Consider the following 17,894-nt stretch of genomic DNA (forward strand, 5'->3'; position numbering starts at 1 on the left):
AAGACAAAATTTTAGTATGTATAAAACAGATATTCAAAAGTGCAGGGTGCAGTAAATATGTTATGTTAAAAGTTTGTGTTAATGTTTAGCATCAACATATTTCTGTTTTTTGCTGAGAAGACAGGAATAGTAACCAAACTATTCAACTACAGAAGAAAAACATTGTAGATAATTTTTATGATTTATTATTACTTGAAATTCACTAATTAAAAAAGTAATTTAAAATTACTTAATTTATAGTTACTATTTAATTCAAAATAATTAAATTCTTACCAACATTTTCTTTTTTTTTATAAATGTAGTTTTTAAAACTACATTTATAGATTTATAAATATAGTCACTAATTAGTCATAAGTTTTGCCTTTCTTTTTAATAACAATGAGCGTTAAAGACATTTTTCCTCAGAATTCAACATAATTTAAAAAAGGATAAACAGTGTTATAGAAATGTAGTTACCTATTGCTGTACAGGGTGGCACATGAAATGATCGAATATTTGGTTTTGTTTGAAAATATTTATTTGAATTGCAATTCAGAAAAGTAAAGTACGTGTTTACTATATACTCAGAAATTCTGCTTATCGCGTGTTCAGTATCACCACTTGGTATCACAGTACCATCACATAGCTTAGCAACTTCTTCAGCATGAACTCCTATATCGTTAATAACTGAACGACACATATCCTCAGTTATCACATTGCATGCCTCAATGATCAGCTCTCACAGTTCCATCAGTGTAGGAGGATGTTTAGGGAAAATCTTTTCCTTTAAAAATCCCCAAAGAAAATAATCATATGGATTCAAATCAGTACTGTTCGGTGGCCTATTCTGTCCACGTGCAAAACGATTAGGAAATCAGTTTGAAATGACATTTGCGTTAGAAGTTTCATCCAGAAAATGTACAACATTAGCTATGTGCGGTCTGGCTCCATTCTGCATGAACCACTCGTTTTATAATCGAAACCTTTTTGCAAGCTGAGGAACAAAATTATTACACAGCATGTTTAGTAATGTTCACTGTCCAAAAAAGAATGACCCTATTACCCCATGACTTGAGATAGTGGTCTGTACCGTAGTTCTTGGAGCATGATGCACCTTTTCATGAAGCATGTGTGGATTTTTGAAAGCCCTAAATACACATTTTGCAACCTTGTCTATGTGAAAATGTGCCTCATCTGAAAATCAAACATTGTTTAACAATACATCTTGGTACACAGACTGTTCAGCAGTGCTATTCTTTGTTTTCTTGTCAACCATTAATTTAGGCAAAACTGTTATTTTTTACAGATAGAAATGCAAATCAGTTTTTAAAATTCGTGGCACAGATCGCCTTGAGATCCCAAGTTGTGCTGCTGCTTTTCTCATTGAGTTGCTTGGGCTCCTCAGCAATGCTGCTCTGACAGCTTCGATATTCTGTGGAGAACAAACATCAGCAGCCCATTTGCACTTACCCTCAATATTGAACAATCACTATTAAAATTTTCATAAAGGGGGTATATGTATTGTTTCAAATGAGGGTGATCAAGTTGGTAAAGGGAAACAAAAAAACCGTCTTTGTGTTAGTACCACACTTTTTGTCTCATTTAAAAACAACAGTCTTTACATGCTGAGGATGAATTACTTCAGTGATTACTTCAGAGGATGAATGAGAATATGTATGATTGTAAATAAAGTATAGTCTTATACAGTCTCAGGTTGACCATTCCTTAGATGTGTGGTTAATTGAAACCCAACCACAAAAGAACACAGATATCTACAATTTAGTATTCAAATCCATATAAAAGTAACTCTCTTTGCTAGGATTTGAACCTTAGAATTCTCTACTTTGAAATCAGGTGATTTACAATGACAAGCAGCCACACTAGACCAGCCCAGTGGGCTGCTTGCTAACTACTAAGTTCAATTAAAATCAAAGTAAAGAAACAGCTGATACATTAAACAGGCTGTTTCTTTGATTATATCACTCCTAGCAACTTATATTATATAATATCTTATTGGTGAAATGTTGAATGTAGCGCGAATATAATGAAAACATGTAAATTTACAGTTCCTCCTACAGCAACTGATGGCGGCTAAACATCACACAATGCTAGTTATATAAGCAAGTGAATTATTATATATTATATATACAGCTCTAACAACTAACTAAACACGCTAAGCAAGTGAAACATATAAGCAGAAGCTTTACAATAGATTGTGTTTACGATTTTGGCTGCAATAGCAACTGAAAGATATTCCAAATTGATAACTAGATCCGAATTTCTAATTAAAGATTGCAAATATCTCAAACAGTTGTTGTAGTGCTTTGAAAACATTGCAGGAGGGAGCCACCTCCTGAGAAAAGGTTGAAGTTCTATTTCCCATCAAAAGGTAAAGTAGTTTACCCATACCTTATCCTGAAAGTTACAGTATTCTATCTGGAATAGTTTTAAAGTTAAGGGGTTTCCACACTTTTGACTCGCTCTGTATATAAAAATGTGAAAGTAAAACAAATACACTTCTGTTAGTGGTGTTGTGATAAATTTGACCATTGTTAGTTGTACAGTTGTAGGATAATTTTGGACTTTGACCTTGTATTAGCTGTACTGAACTTGTCAGTTATACTTGTCCCAGAAGCCTCATATAGTTTTTTGGGTGTGGATTTGTTAGTTGCACTATTGACTTGAAAATTTGTTCCAGAAGAAACAATATTTACACTTAAAATGGAAGCCTAGACAGTTCAGAAAAATGAAAAAAAAAACACCAATGAGGTCTTTATCAGTTATTGTCTTGCTTGACATAAGTTGGTGAGGGACTCTGTGCAGCAGAGGGACTGCTGTAAAGACTGTGTTTACAGTATTTTGACTAGAAATCCATTTATGTATGAATATATTGATTTTTTTAAAAATTAGTTATTGTATTATAGATTAATTATAATCTATACTTATTTAACCAAATCCTTGTATGTATAAATCTATATACATGTACACTTTATTTTTTCCAGATCAGTTGTGACTTTCCCATGTTGTATTCCAACTTGTAAATTAATTCTTACATCTTTGGCAGAATTTGAGATGCATTACAATTCTTGTCATCGTTTTATCTGTTCTCAATGTAAAAAATCTCTGCCTTCAGCACATCTTTTGGATTTACATCTCTCTGAAATACACGACTCGTTTTTTGAAGCTCAAGCAGAACGGAATTTTATGGTATGTTTTATCAGGTTTTTTAATATCCTGGTTTGTTGATAAGTTATTGAATTATTTTTAGAGCTCATTTTTTAACAATACAGGACAGAATGTCCTATGAACATAATGTTAGGATTACCTCCCAATTTGGATTTCATTTCAGTATCCAGGCTAAACTTTATCTGTAACCAGTATTAGGTATGTCATGTTAAATGAACTAGACTGTAAGAAAAATTGTAAAATTGTAAAAAAAAAAAAAAAAAAAATTTTTTTTTACAAAAAAAAGAAAGTATTTTGTGGTAGTGAAATCAAGAAATTTTGTATCTTATAATTTCTAAGATGTTTTCTTTTAATGTTTTGTTTATTTGTTTTTAGGAATAAGAGTTTCTCCATTAGTAGGATATTGATGTACAAGTTTTTTTTATGTCCAGTCATGCTAAAATTAAAATATGGTGTGTATAGATTTTTATCTTGTTTTCAAGGTTTATTTTTTATGTGTTTTAATTTACATATTTTCCAATGATGTACTTCTTTTAGGCAAGTTTGTTGCTGAGGGCATTTTGGTAACTTAGAATGGAACATATAACATTGGATTTCAGTAATTTTTTTAAAGAAACTTGAAGGATGGGTGGTGGGTGCTTCAGAATGAATTTTACTTTTTGTGCTTTAATGATGAGTTTGGTTGGTTTGCTAACGATGTCTTTAATTTGCAATTTGGTGATTTTTATTGGATTCTATGTAATTTCTATGTTTTGTTAATTCAATCTAGAACTATATTTTATTACTTAATGTGTTAATGTTGATGATAACTTTTACGTATTGTTTTATTTTACTTATTTATCTATATGTTATCATAATTTTTTAGGTGTATTAGCTTCAAAGTTTGGTTGTTAATATTGTAGTTGTATCTATGGATTCTATTTTTTATTTTGTAATGTTAGGTCATATCTTGTTTTTTGGATGGCTGTTTCTGAATTGAGGATAATTTTGTAAAAGTTGATGTACTTGTTGTGATACTTAAAATTATGCTTTAGGTGTTTTTTTATTAATTTCATTTCATCATTAATAAGTATATTTTTAATTTGTTTTGTAGAAAGTTTATGGGCACGGATGTTAATAGTACAAATGCGTTATAGACCTGAAACATTTTAATTTTTTTTTTTCAGACAGTATAAAGTTATACCTACCTTTTTGTAGGTAAAGTAATACTTACCTGAGGCAATGTGTTTGTTCCTGCTACATTGCCACTCCTGTTAGCAGTCCTGGTATACTGTTCTATAAAATAGCTCTTGACTGAATTTTCTATAAAATAAATCTTCAGCCATCTCAAACTATCAACTTTTAAAGGGATCTTGGTTTAGAAAAATATCTGCTGGAGTTATAACAGGTAAACATGGTGGCAGATGAATATTTCACTTGCATGAGAGATAATTCCTTAATTTTCAAGACAATCCTTGTAATTCCAAAGTTTATTCCTGGTGTAGCAATTAGCATAGTTAATGACAAAAATCCATCTTCACGACGTTTACTCGACCTGTCAAGCCTTTCTTTGAGTTCTAAATTTTTTCAGACACTTTGTGAAGATTGAAATCTTGTTTCCAGTTTGAATCCATAAATCAATGTTTCATCACGTATTGTAATTTTTTTTCTAAAGTTTTCAATTGTTATAACATGGATTCAAAAGATCTTAAAAGATGGCAACTTTGTTCTTGTATTACAAATCGTGGGACATCACTGCAGGTACCTGATGCAATAATAATTTTTTCATAAGAATGTCATGATATGATCCTATCAAAATACTGTACCCTTTTGCTACTTCCCAAATAGGGTACCAAAAAGTACCCTAAAATGAGATAAGTACCTAAATAGGGTACTTCCCAAGTAGGAAGTATCTTATTTTTAATTTTTATCACCTGTTATTTGGCAAACCCCAAATGCTCAAAACACAGAACTTCATAGACTGCTACAAAAGTGTTGTCACATTGAGCACTATTTAAAATAACTTGTGCACAGCATGTAAAATTCTTTCATTATTCCATGGAATCCTAAAGTCAAGTTTTAAGCAAAATTTATTGTTGATTCACTGTTTATTAATATGTCATCTTAACTGTTGTAAAATGCACTCTATAAATCATGAACAAACACCTTTAATTTAATGAAAACTATCTAATACAACCATAAGTTGATTAGCCAATAAGGACAATATGTAGAGAAGTGCATAGACTTTGTATTGGCATCATTGATACATTTTTTGTAATATTTATACTGGGTTTAGGATTCTTTTCAAATTATTTATATTTCTAATGAGATTTGTGATAAATTGTGTCCAAATATATTAGCAGATTGAAGATGTATATTTTGTATAATTCATAATAGAGTTATTCTTTATAACTACAAATTAAAAGATATCTTTTTATTTGTATGATTTCAGCTTTATATTAATTGTTTTATTTATACGATTGATTTAACTGTTCTATTTATATATTTAACTGTTTGTTTATATTAACTGTATAATATGTGTATATTATATATGTATTATCAAATGAACTGCCTCATTGAGTAATAAACAGAACTTACCAAATGAGAAAAGAATATTTTTGTCCTTAGATAGTCTTCAGTCTTAATTGTCAATTATTATACATCACAGAATAAACAGTACTTAAATTAATAATGCAGTAATAGTATTCTATAAGAAAAGGAAGAGAGGCTTGCATCCTCTTCACATATGCATATGTTCATATGTCATATGCCATGAGATATATACTTCCAAAACGTGCTGAAGTGATAAGAAATTTTTTTTCGTTTTTTATATACTAAATATTATAATAATTAAATTTAGTTTTACTCTTTCTGCTGGTTGCAATTATGAAACAAGATGGAAGATTGTCTAAAGATTGAAAGACATTTCTCCCCTGGAAAATTGTTCTATTTATTATTCTATTAAGTTGTTTATTAATATAATTTATTTATTCTTAAAAAAACTTATAATGAACAAAAATAGGTCAATTATAAATAGCAAAGTACAATTCCAATTTTAATGTACATCTATAGTTACTAATACAAACTCATACAGAATTAATAATGCATTATAGTAAGATAACAATCAAAATCAGTAATTCACTTTATAAATGAATGGTTTCATTTTGACCCCTGTTTACAAAGAACTGAATAAACAGTAAAATAATATAATAATAATAACATAATTATATTTTATAATTATTGTTAAAAACTGAAATATTATGATCTCTCTTCAATCATTTGCTATTTTACACCCACTCTGAATGCTCCCTCACATTCTCGCATATACTGCACACTGAATGGAAAACTGTTACTCAGTTGGAACTTGGCAGTATTTATAACTCCAGGCTTAGGGCCTAGCCTGCAGCACCAGTTCCTGACCCACCATTTTTTTGTTCATGCATAATGATTTCTACTGTCTTCACTTTCTAAGCTTTTCTATAAATTCTTTCAGGAAAAAATTCCTTATATAAACATATATATAAATTTAGTAAAATAAATTCTTTTTTTGTACATATCTTCCTCTGTACTAATTAATTCCAAAAGGATAAACAAAATTCAGTGATGCTGTACATTGGGAGTATGCAGTGCCAGGCATATGTTTTTGCTCGGGCGAGAGCTGTGAAAAATACAGCTTATGGCAGCGCCTGAATTGGGGTAAGCCTTTGAGGACAGACTCCACCATGCTGAACGCTTGCGCTTGAGGCAGTTGAATCTGCATCATGCCCGGGTGGCCACCAGTGAAGCCATGAAACCCCTTGAGGAGTACAACCTCAAGGACCTCTTGGTCCAGGAGCCGTAAACGGTTGGGGGTATGGTGGTTGGCTCCCACAGGGTGGATGTTATTCATTCTTGTGGGGAACGGCTGCTCTCTGCGGACGTGGTTGGCTCAGATTTATTGGGTATCTTTTGGATGCCCCAATGGTTGAATGAGCAATTCATCATGCGAGTCACGAGGGGTCATGTGTTGTTCTAGTGTCAGGATACTTCCAGCTTGGTTGGAGTATCGATGACTTGCTGGTGAAGTTGGGCAGGATTCTGGACAGTCTCCCAGGCACCAGAGTGCAGATTGCACTGGACACTAATGCCAAGTCTCCCACCTGGGGTTTACCACTCACTGACCCCAGAGGCGCTGGTTTCGAACAGTTCGTGGAAGCCAGGAACCTCTACTTGATTAATGATGCAAAATAACTGCCAACTTTCTCTTCCAAACTGTGGGAAAGTTACATCGTCACTTTGGTGACAAGCAACTTGCTGCGAAATAAAAGTAGTTGGACTGTGGCCCGAGACCAGTATGAGTGATCATAGGCTTATAACCTATGAGATCATTTATGGAGGTGGTCTAAGAGCTCCAGATTCGAGATGCTATTTATTTATTTATTTTTTTGACTCTCCTCCCCTGGGCCGGTCCGACTGGTTGGTATTGCGCCACCCAGGGGAGTGCCTGTGGTACTCAAATGGGCCTTCCCACCTACCGGCTGTATGTCCGGCATGGCAGGTCGGCCTAGCTGAGGAAAAATCCATCACCAGGGGAAACCTGCAAGGTTCCGTTCTCAGTCCCCTGCTATGGAACCTGGTATTTGATGGGTTTATGGATTGACATTCCCAGAAGGGGTCACAACCCAGGCTTTCGCCAATGACCGTCTGCTTTTAGTTCATGGTAATTCACGACCGCAGCTGGAAGATCGAGCACAAGCGGCCTTGTCGACCGCAGAGGGCTGGATGGACATTCAAAATTTAAAATTTCTTTGCCCAAGACTAAGTTTATGCTTCTCAAGGGTGCAGACAAATTATCGTACAGTCGAAAACCCCACATTAAGCATAAAGGCTGTGTAATCAGCCGAGTGAGAGTTCATAAGTACGTAGGTGTTTTTTATGAGAAGTTGCTGTTTAGCAGCCACATTAGGCAAGTAGCAGCGAACGGCATCTCAGTGATGCACAAACTTAGGAGGATTGCTCAGAAGGACTATGGGTTGTATGGCCGTCAAATTTACATGGTGTACTAAGGTGTCTTCGAAAGCATGATCTGTTACACAGCACCTGTTTGGGCGCGTATTAGGTTGGGTATGAATAGAACACTTGTTCAAAATTTAAGGAGTGCCCAGCGCAGAGCCTTAATTGTATGCACTGGTTAAAACAAACCAACCTCCTACGAGGCTACCACTATATTGGGAAAGGCTCTCCCAATCAATTTAGTGGTGAAAGTTCAGAAAGCCGTGTGGAGATTGCAAAGAGGCCGGGAGGCCAAGGTGTTTGGAATGCAGTTTTGGGCCAGGCCAATACCAGAACGGAATAGTGATCACAATGCACCAGATCAAAATTTTGTTCAGTTGTCCATCTCAGCCTGTGGAAGAGGCTGCAGAGCCTCGTGAATGGAAGCATGGCAGCTGGAATGGAACACCACGACTAGGGAAGATCCCTGTACAATTTTATACAGGATCTGGGGAGATGGTATGCCTCAAGTTCGATTTTAAGGGCAATGGGTACCCAGGTGCTCACCAACCATGTTAATTTGAACCAATATCTATTTCGGTTTCGCCTGGCAGCTGATGAGCTGTGCGTTTGTGGGCAGGTCCAGTCAAAATGAAAACCTGATATTTGACTGCCCTGCACTTGAGGGAGCCAGAGACTGGGCCACCCTGGAACTTAGAGATCAAGGGAAAAATTGGCCACTCACAACTGGCGAATCAGTGTGGCGAGAGCCATATTGTCGGACCGTGTGGAGTTTCTTGATGTGGTTGCTATGTTCAACCAACATCAGTAGTTTACTTAAGGGAAAGACTCCTAACGCACTGCTATGGGAAGCTAACCTTTATATATATATGGCTGACCCACCAGCCAATTACGGCTCCAAGCACTTAAATATGGTGGACAGGTACTTGCTGGTATTCAGTGACATAGGCATGGCAGCGAATTGCTGTCTTGACAAAGTAAATTTTAATTTATGGATGTTACATATATTTTTAGTAGTTGACAGTGCGCTTACCCATTTTACTAAATATATGACAAGTGAGCAGTTGGGACACATAAGCCAGTGGTGTATGGCACTACGCTTAGTCCGCTCACGCTGTTAGGTAAGCTCTAGAAGCATTTAGGACACTGGTCGCTAACCTTTTTCGAGGCTCAGTAGCCGTTTGTGGCACAGACAGTCTTATGCTTTAGGGTGACCGAATGGTGTGGTAGCAGTAGAAATGCCAAGCAAAGCAGTGTCTTATATGTAATAATAAATGTTAATTATTTTATTAAGTTTTAATGTGTACTTAATTTTTAATTTTAATCAACTGATGATGAGGAATTTCCTCAAGCAGTTTTCTGATATATAGAAAAGAAAAAAAAAAGATAAGGTAAGAGCTCGTATTGATTCTGTACTTTGGTGGATTGTGCTGAATTTTGTTTATGCTTTTGGAATATATATATATATATATATGTATATATTTTTTTTAAATTAATTTTTTTTTAAATTCAAATTCATTAACATATTGACCATTGCGCTAATTCATTCAGTATTCACTGAAAACTTAACCAACAAAATACAGTAACAGATAAGTAAATTTAAACAACTAACACCAATAATTGACTTTCACGGGATCCTGCATCAATTGGTATACAATTCTATACTATAAATACAGCAATCAATTATTAAAAAACTTAAAATTTAGAAAAAACTTAAATTATCACTTATATAACACAACAGCTATATAATAAAATCTGCGATTTTAATTAAATTATTGTATACATTTTATATTGTTTCAGTATCGTTGTTTCATCGAAACATGTAATCATCTGAGTAAGACACCTGATTATCGTCGACAACATTGTATTGAAGAACATAAGTTTCCTCCTCATGACTTTCGCTTTGATAATCATAACAAGTGAGTAATAAATATATGTAATTAATTGTAATCTGTATGCATAATTATGATTAATCAAGTCTTTTATTAAATGAATATTATTACTGTTATGGTTCAATGCTGGATTACATACTGATTGAATCAAACCCTTCAGCATGCACTTTGGTACTTAAAATTATTTGATGTTCAGAATTTTTGAACTTGAATCGCTCAAGTGAATTAAAAGGAGATGCGTGCAGCACCCTGCATGTTATATTGACTTGTTACATTTGATCTTCCACTTTTATGATCGCATTAATTTTCCCACTGAGAAATGCCCTCTACTGAGAACAAAATAATGATTATCATTTTTATTTTTTATTTTGAAAGTATTTTATTTTTACCCAAATATTTATTTTGGCTCTAGCCAAGTTCAGTAGTGGTTATAATGTACACAAGTTTACAGTATTAAAGAAAAAGAGTTGTGAAGAAACTGAAAAACAATGAAGAAAAATAGTATGTTTTTAAATGTATTGTTTATTTTCATTCTTATAAACGTCATCAAGGAGTTCTTTTTAGGATGATTTATTCCGTAGGATGACACTATAGTAATCTGTAAAAGATTTTTTTAAGCAAATAGTCCAACTCATTGCTGTTAAAAAATTTTATTTTTACCAGTTTCCACTGCAACAAATTTACATACTTGGATACAGTTTTTACTGCTGTTGTCAGTCTGGTAAGGAAAGCCATGTTTGTATAACGTCACTGTCTTTCCACACTTTGTTGCAACAAGTAGGATTTACTTGAGTCACTGTCTCTCTTAAAAATAATATAGATATATTATTAAATAAATACATTACTTTAACACCATCACTGGCAATATTTTCCCCCATTTCTTTTGTTTAATATTCCAAAACATTAATAACAGTTACTCTGCTTCAACTCCTAATTGACTTTCCTTATATACACTGCTGCTTGCTAAAATCATTCTAGGGAAAACTAACATAATTAATTTATTATTATTTTTGTTAAATATATATTTCTGTAACTTTTTTATATATAAAAATATAAAGTATAATAATAATAATAATAATAATAATTTTTCAGTTATATTAAGAATAAAAATTGAACGCTCAAATGATATACACTATATAAATATTCTAAAACAAAAAAAATTACTATCCAGCAATGCTTACATTGCCTTCAGAATCAGCCTGTAATTATTACTAAGTGAATAAATAAATAAATAAATATATAAGTTTATTTTATTAAATAATTTTGATGTTTTCAGTACAGTTTATCATTTAATTCCTATCCACTTAAACAGTAGCTCTTTCTGAATGTGTCAAGTTGAAAATTGTTTTTAAAGCGAAAGTAATGCTGTATTCAATTCCATTTACCACTGAACTTCTCACAATGCCTATATTGCAGCTTTTGCACAGATTATAACAATTTTTAATGGTTCTAAATTCTATAATGTTATTATAAAAATATGTAAAACACAAATTCAATTGTTTACTATTATATAATATTTCTCATGACAGCATATTAATATTAATTGCCATTAATTGATGTACTTACAGTATTTCTGGTGTACAGAAATTATTTTCTGTGCACCATTATTAATTTAATAGGCACTGTAAATTGTGGCCAAGCATCCTACAAAAAAGCATTAGTTTGCATTTATTTATTTGCTTTAGAAAAAAGGAAAAATGATTTTTTTCAAATGGTTAGCATTTGGTTGCGAATGTAATTCCTTACTCATAGTTACTCTTATGATTAGAATTATGGGAGGGGATATTTTAGCAATAATGGCAGCCAATAGATTATTTACATTCAAATCAGCTTTGCGAACAAACATTTTATACTGACTAAGTTAATAAGTTAATGTTTCAATCACAATTTTTGTAATTATATTTGTCTTGTTTTTGCTTCTCATCTTATTGGTAACAGATAGAAAAAAAAAAATTTTATGTTTCTCTAAGTGTTATACAATTTCTTGAATTGCTTTTTTGCGTACATTACAGATCTGTAAATACAATTTTTCTATCACCCTCAGTTTTAAATAAATTACGCTTAAAAAAAAATTAAGGAAAAATGTAGTTAAAATCTGTAAAATTTATAATTTTGCATGGCCATACCTGTTAGAATGATTTCACTGATTCTTTTCTTTTATAAATAGCCTCAGGCACATCCCAAATTTATGTCCAACAGTAATCGGCTAGCTTGTTACTATTCCATATCCCTTTATAGTAGCTTTCCATCACCAAAATGTCTTGGTGGAAACGTTCATCATGTTTGTCACTTACAACTCCGAGGTTGAGAAAATGTGAGTGGAGAAAATGTATTCTCAAAGACATATCACATCCCATAGCTCTGAATGAAGTAAGAAGTTGATAATATCGTGGTAATTGTTAAATTTTTGTTTGCCGAGAAAATGTTCGCAAACGTCTTTAAATGAAGCCCAAGTTGCACTTTCTACTTTATTTAAGATAGAGTTAAATACATTGTCTCTGACCAACTCTCTTACTTGGGGACCAACAAATATTCCTTCTATAGTTTTTCCTTCACTTAAATTTGGAAATTTCTGCCTGATGTACAAAAATCCAGGATTATCCTTCTTCATTGCTTTTACAAAATTTTTCATTAGTCCTAGCTTGATTTGGAGAAGGGGTAAAAATATTTTTTTAGGTTCAACTAAGGGCTCATGAATAATATTTTTCCCATTTGGAGTTAAGTTGTCTCATTTCTTCCACTTCTTGGTAACATAATGTTTATTTGTAGCTCGGCTGTCCTATTTGCCAAGAAAACACATGTACTTAGTATAGCCTAACTGTAAGCCTAATAAAATAGCTATAACTTTCAAATCACCATATATGTTCCAGTTGTGTTTTTTTATAATTTATTTTTTCAAGAATATCTTTCATCACATCTTATGTGTCTTTCAAATTAATACCATGATATTGAAGGATATTTATTACTGTTGTGTAGTAGAACCATCTATAAACACAGATTCGTCTATACTTGGATGAATCTGTGAAAAGATGCCAGTCCGCAGGTTTATGAACTTGTCCTAAGTGCAACATAAGTTCATCAATATTTGTGCAATCAACCAAATTATTTTCATCAATAAAGTACCGAGAAAGTTCTTTTTGTCGGCTTCAAAAGCCAGAAATTCTTGTATTATATTGAAGTAAATTCCAACCTTGCAGTCTTGATCCTAACAGTTCAGCTTGATTAATTGATAAATTTAAATCCCTAACCATACCGTGTGATATTAAGATGTGGCTGATTGGAAGATAATTCAAAATCAAGATCATTGTTGTCTTCTTCAGTACTGCCTGAATCTTCATCGCTGCTTTTGAAACATACATTCATACATGGCTCAGGAACTGGAATAATTTCACTGTGAGGTACAGGCCTAATTGCAGATTGCAATTAAGGATGTTTTACATTGTGTAGATTTTTTTGAAATTCCAGACACACTTGTTAAACAAAAGTAACAATCAGTTACATGATTGATCCTTTGGTTCATGCCAAAACATAAGTACACCAAATTGCAAAGCCTTCCGTGTTCCTTTCAGCCATCCTCTTAAATATGCAGAACAATTAGTGCATACTATATGAGGAGTCCGTGTCTTATCCTGATCACCTATTTTACACTGAAAGTACAAATGATATACTTTTTTAATTAAAGGTGTAATGTTTTTTCTGTTAGATTTTATGGTAAACTCACCACACATATAAAAAAAGGCATCCACATCATTTACACAATTTCAAGGCATTATGACACTGCACTGTTAACAAACTAAAGACAGCAATAAGACTGAACAAAATTAATTAATTCCTAAATCCAGTGCTTAATACAAACAACACAGCTGTGTTTTCAGTATTAGATATGATGTCATAATATGTGACTGTGATATGATTTAATTCTTTGTCTGGTATTGTTTATTTATAGCTTACAAATTATTTTAACAAAGTTAAACAATAAAAAATGAGCTAACAAAACACAATATAGGAGCTTAAAATGCTAACTATATGTTGAAAAATGAAAAAAAAAAATCCTTTATTTAAAATTAAACCATTTTTAATTATATGGTGGGTGATAGAAAGATTGAGTTCATACTTGTTTACAGCATAATTAAAAGCAGATTAAAATCATGTATCGCATATTAGGAAACAAAAATTATGTTTATCAGCGTAATCAACATCATTGACTAATTCTTCTTATAATTCTATTCATCATTCATAAAATGTTGCTAATGTTATGAGACGATCCACTTTATTTATTTGAACAAATAAATAAAGTGGATCATTTCATGGAGAGAACAATTTTTTTTTTTATTTCAGAAATTCTCAGTTGAACAAATAATACAAGGTGTGTGAGAAAAGTAATGAGACAGACATTTTATTTACCAAAGTTTTTATTTTTTTCAAAAAATAATATCCTCTTCAAAGTAAGTTCCCTTGAACAGCTATACACCGGCGGAGTTGTTGTTCCCACTCCTGGTAGCAGCGCTGGAAGGCTTCAACTGGTAGGGCTTATAACTGGTCGGTCACAGTCTTTTGAATGTTCTCCAGAGTTTCAAAATGACGTCCTTTTAAGACACGTTTCAATTTTGGGAAAAGGAAAAAGTCACAAGGACTCAAATCGGGTGAATAGGCGGTTGAGGAACCGCAGGAATGTGTACAAACACTTGGTTGACAGTTTGTCCTGGAGGAACAAATTCTTTATGCATGATACCCCTACTGTCAAAAAAGCAAATCAGCATGGTTTTGATCTTTGATTTGCTCATTTGACATTTTTTTCGAGATTACGGAGTGTGCCACTCTTCACTTTGCCGCTTCGATTCAGGATTGTACTCAAATATCCAGGATTCATCACCTGTGATCACACAACTGAAGAATTCTTGGTCATTGTCAATCCTTTCAAGAAAATCAACGCACACGTTTCTTCGATTGTCCTTCTGTTCCGTTGTGAGGTTTTTCGGCCCCAATTTCACACAAACCTTTCGCATGTCCAAATCGTCTGTCAAAATTTGATGTGCTGTGAAAGTGTTTAAATTTAACTGTTCACTCATCATCCTTATTGTTAAACAACGGTCTGATCTCACAAGAACCCTCACACGCTCAACGTTTTCATCAGATTTTGAAGTTGAAGGTCTCCCTGAGCAAGGTTGATCAACGTGTTCTCGGCCTTCCAAAAATGATTTGTACCAGTGGAAAATTTGTGCTTGATAAGCAATGTTCCCCATAGGCCTGTTTCAACTTTTCAAAGGTCACAGTCGCGGATTCCCCAAGTTTAACACAAAACGTGATTGCACAACATTGCTCTAAATTCCGATGCTCTATTTTTGTAACACACAACTTCACTGATGGTGCTGTCAAAAATAATGTGTTGGCTGAACGGAGTTGAAACTCGTACTGAGCATGTGGAAGGGATGAACAAACCGGTCTAGCACAGATCGGTAGACAGTGTTGCCAGATCGCTCGCAATGTTACCAATCTCATTACTTTTCTAACACACCTCGTATTTATTAAATAATTTAGGAAATTTTTAGGATTTTTTTTCATTTTGGAAAAAATTAGGTGGCCTAGGCTTGGCTTTACCCAATAGGTATTTCAGCCAGGCTTACTGTACAACCACTGGCATCCTCAGCATGGTCTGATTTTTAGGATTAGTCCTGCATCCACCAAACCAATAGCAGGGAAAGTGGAATCAGTGATAAAAGAAAAGGAGTGAGTAATTAGAAAAGATGATCCATCTTTGAAAGTAATTATCTTGCCCCAGGATCGTTAAATTAATAATCTGTAATACTTTTTTACCCTACTTATAATAGAAGTTGATTTCAATAAATCATTTCATAATCTATAGGATTTATCAGTAATAATATGTAGTATTATTCAGCAATCTTTTATGATTACATATGTAGTGCACATGCTATTGAGAATTCTGTTAGTTGCAGTAGGAGAAATGTGGTGATTGGATGGGAAAACACAGGACTTCCTTATAATTAATAATAGAGCACCACAGGATTTTTACTAAGTTTATATACTGTAAAAATTAATAGTAAAATAAACTATTAAAAAATCCCTTTCGGCATACTGGAAGGCAGAGGTAGATTTCACCAGTGTTAAGTAGGAGATAAAAAAGATTTCCACCTTAAAGTTAAGAAAAACTTCAAATTTATTCAGTACGAAAATGGTTGCATGTGAACAAGTTTCACATGTTTAGCATATGACCAGCCCTGTCTTCTTACAATTCCAGCAAGACTTTGGCCATCCCTTGCCATAAGGGTTGATCATATCAAAAGTTATTTCACACAGAAGTTTTAAGTAATGTTTAGAGGACTAACGACCACTTTAAACAGATTCGATACTGTGCCTATTAAGTGAGGTGTGATTCTTTTTTGTCTTTGAAACCCTATTTTTCCAACCCTCTGGGCCAATGGTTAGGATATAAAAAAATTTACAGATAAGTTTTAGGCCCTTATCCAACAGAATAGTAGGGATTTTAAACAAATTTGGTATTTTACTTAATAAGAAAGTATAGCAATATTTTTTTTTTGTAATTAATTAATTTCAACTCTCACAATGGTTGCAGTATTGTCAGATGCTTTAACCCTTATATTTCCAGGGAAGGATGTTAAATCCACGGGTTGGTCTAGTGGTGAACTTATCATTTCAAATCAGCAGATCAAAGTTGAGAGTTGAAAGGTTCAAATCCTAGTTAAGACATTTAGTATACAATTTGAATACTAGATCGTGGATACACCGGTATCCACGATCTTTGGTGGTGGGTTTCAATGAACTACACATCTCAGGAATGGTCAACCAGAGACCGTACAACACCATTTACATTCATACATATGATATTCTAAAGTAATATCTTATGGTGGTTCCAGAAGCTAAACAGACAGAGAAAGGGCAGGATGTTAATTAGAACTCCAATTAACTGCAGTGCCCTGAAATTTTAAGTTATAAATGGATTCATTTACATAATAGATTGATTTTTACAAAGCCAAGCATTAAATAAATGTATAATACAAAATTATGATTGTTAAGATAATTTTTGTTTTTCAGAAAAAACTTAAAAAGAAAAGGGGATGCTAAAATTAATGAGGTAGAAAAAATGTGTATTAGAGATTGTGATAGCGATCAAAATGAAGATAAGCACAGAGTACCGAAAGGAAAATTTACATTTGGTCAGTCATCTGTGAAAGGAAAGGTATTTATTCCACGTCAATGTAATGAAATTTATTCTAAGAAGAATACAAATATACAAAGTAAAGATAATCCAAAAAAAATTGGTGAATTAGAGGATGAACTAAATTGTTCTGGACAGTCATCAAATGATTCAGCGATATCATTGAGTGAATTAATGGATACTTTACCTCCTCCAGTTTAATAAAAATATTATTTTTTTGTAATAAAGAATTTGATGATTGTAATAAAGAATATAGTTTCATATTTACAAAATATGAAACTATAAATATTTTGTGGTTATTTTTTTATTAACTTTAAAAAAAAGAATCCTTTAATAACAAATCTTGATGGTTGGGATGCAGTTTTTAATGTCACTGTGTACATCTGATGCAATTGCAGAGCAATGCACAAAGTGGTTAAATGAAATGTTTAAGTGGTTATGGTTAAATGAATAATTCTACGATTTATAAACTACATGATTATCTACGAGGTGTGATCAAAAAATCCGGTGAATATTTTTTTATAAAAAAAACTAATAAGGTTACATAGAATTCGACTTAATCTCCTTCAAAGTACTGTCCTTGGCTAGCAATGCAGTTATCCCAACGTTGACTCCATGACTGAAGGCATTTCTGGAAGGCGTCTTTCAGAAGGGCTTTCAGCTGCTCGGTC

At 33.0% G+C, this 17,894-nt stretch overlaps 1 protein-coding gene across 3 annotated transcripts in view; it reads left to right on the forward strand.

Moving 5' to 3' along the window:
- The window catches only part of LOC142324259 (zinc finger protein 511-like), a 120,614-nt gene extending 103,096 nt beyond the window's left edge, over window positions 1–17,518 (forward strand). For all 3 annotated transcript variants that reach the window (XM_075365129.1, XM_075365130.1, XM_075365133.1), the window contains exons 3-5: window positions 2,982–3,186; window positions 9,937–10,055; window positions 17,100–17,518. In XM_075365129.1, coding sequence (XP_075221244.1) covers window positions 2,982–3,186; window positions 9,937–10,055; window positions 17,100–17,424 — 649 coding nt within the window. In that variant the 3' untranslated portion in view covers window positions 17,425–17,518. The remainder of the gene's footprint in view (window positions 1–2,981; window positions 3,187–9,936; window positions 10,056–17,099) is intronic.
- Window positions 17,519–17,894: the final 376 nt, after the last annotated feature.

This window comes from Lycorma delicatula, chromosome 4 (genome assembly GCF_047948215.1).
Source record: "Lycorma delicatula isolate Av1 chromosome 4, ASM4794821v1, whole genome shotgun sequence".
Classification (NCBI taxonomy): domain Eukaryota; kingdom Metazoa; phylum Arthropoda; class Insecta; order Hemiptera; family Fulgoridae; genus Lycorma; species Lycorma delicatula.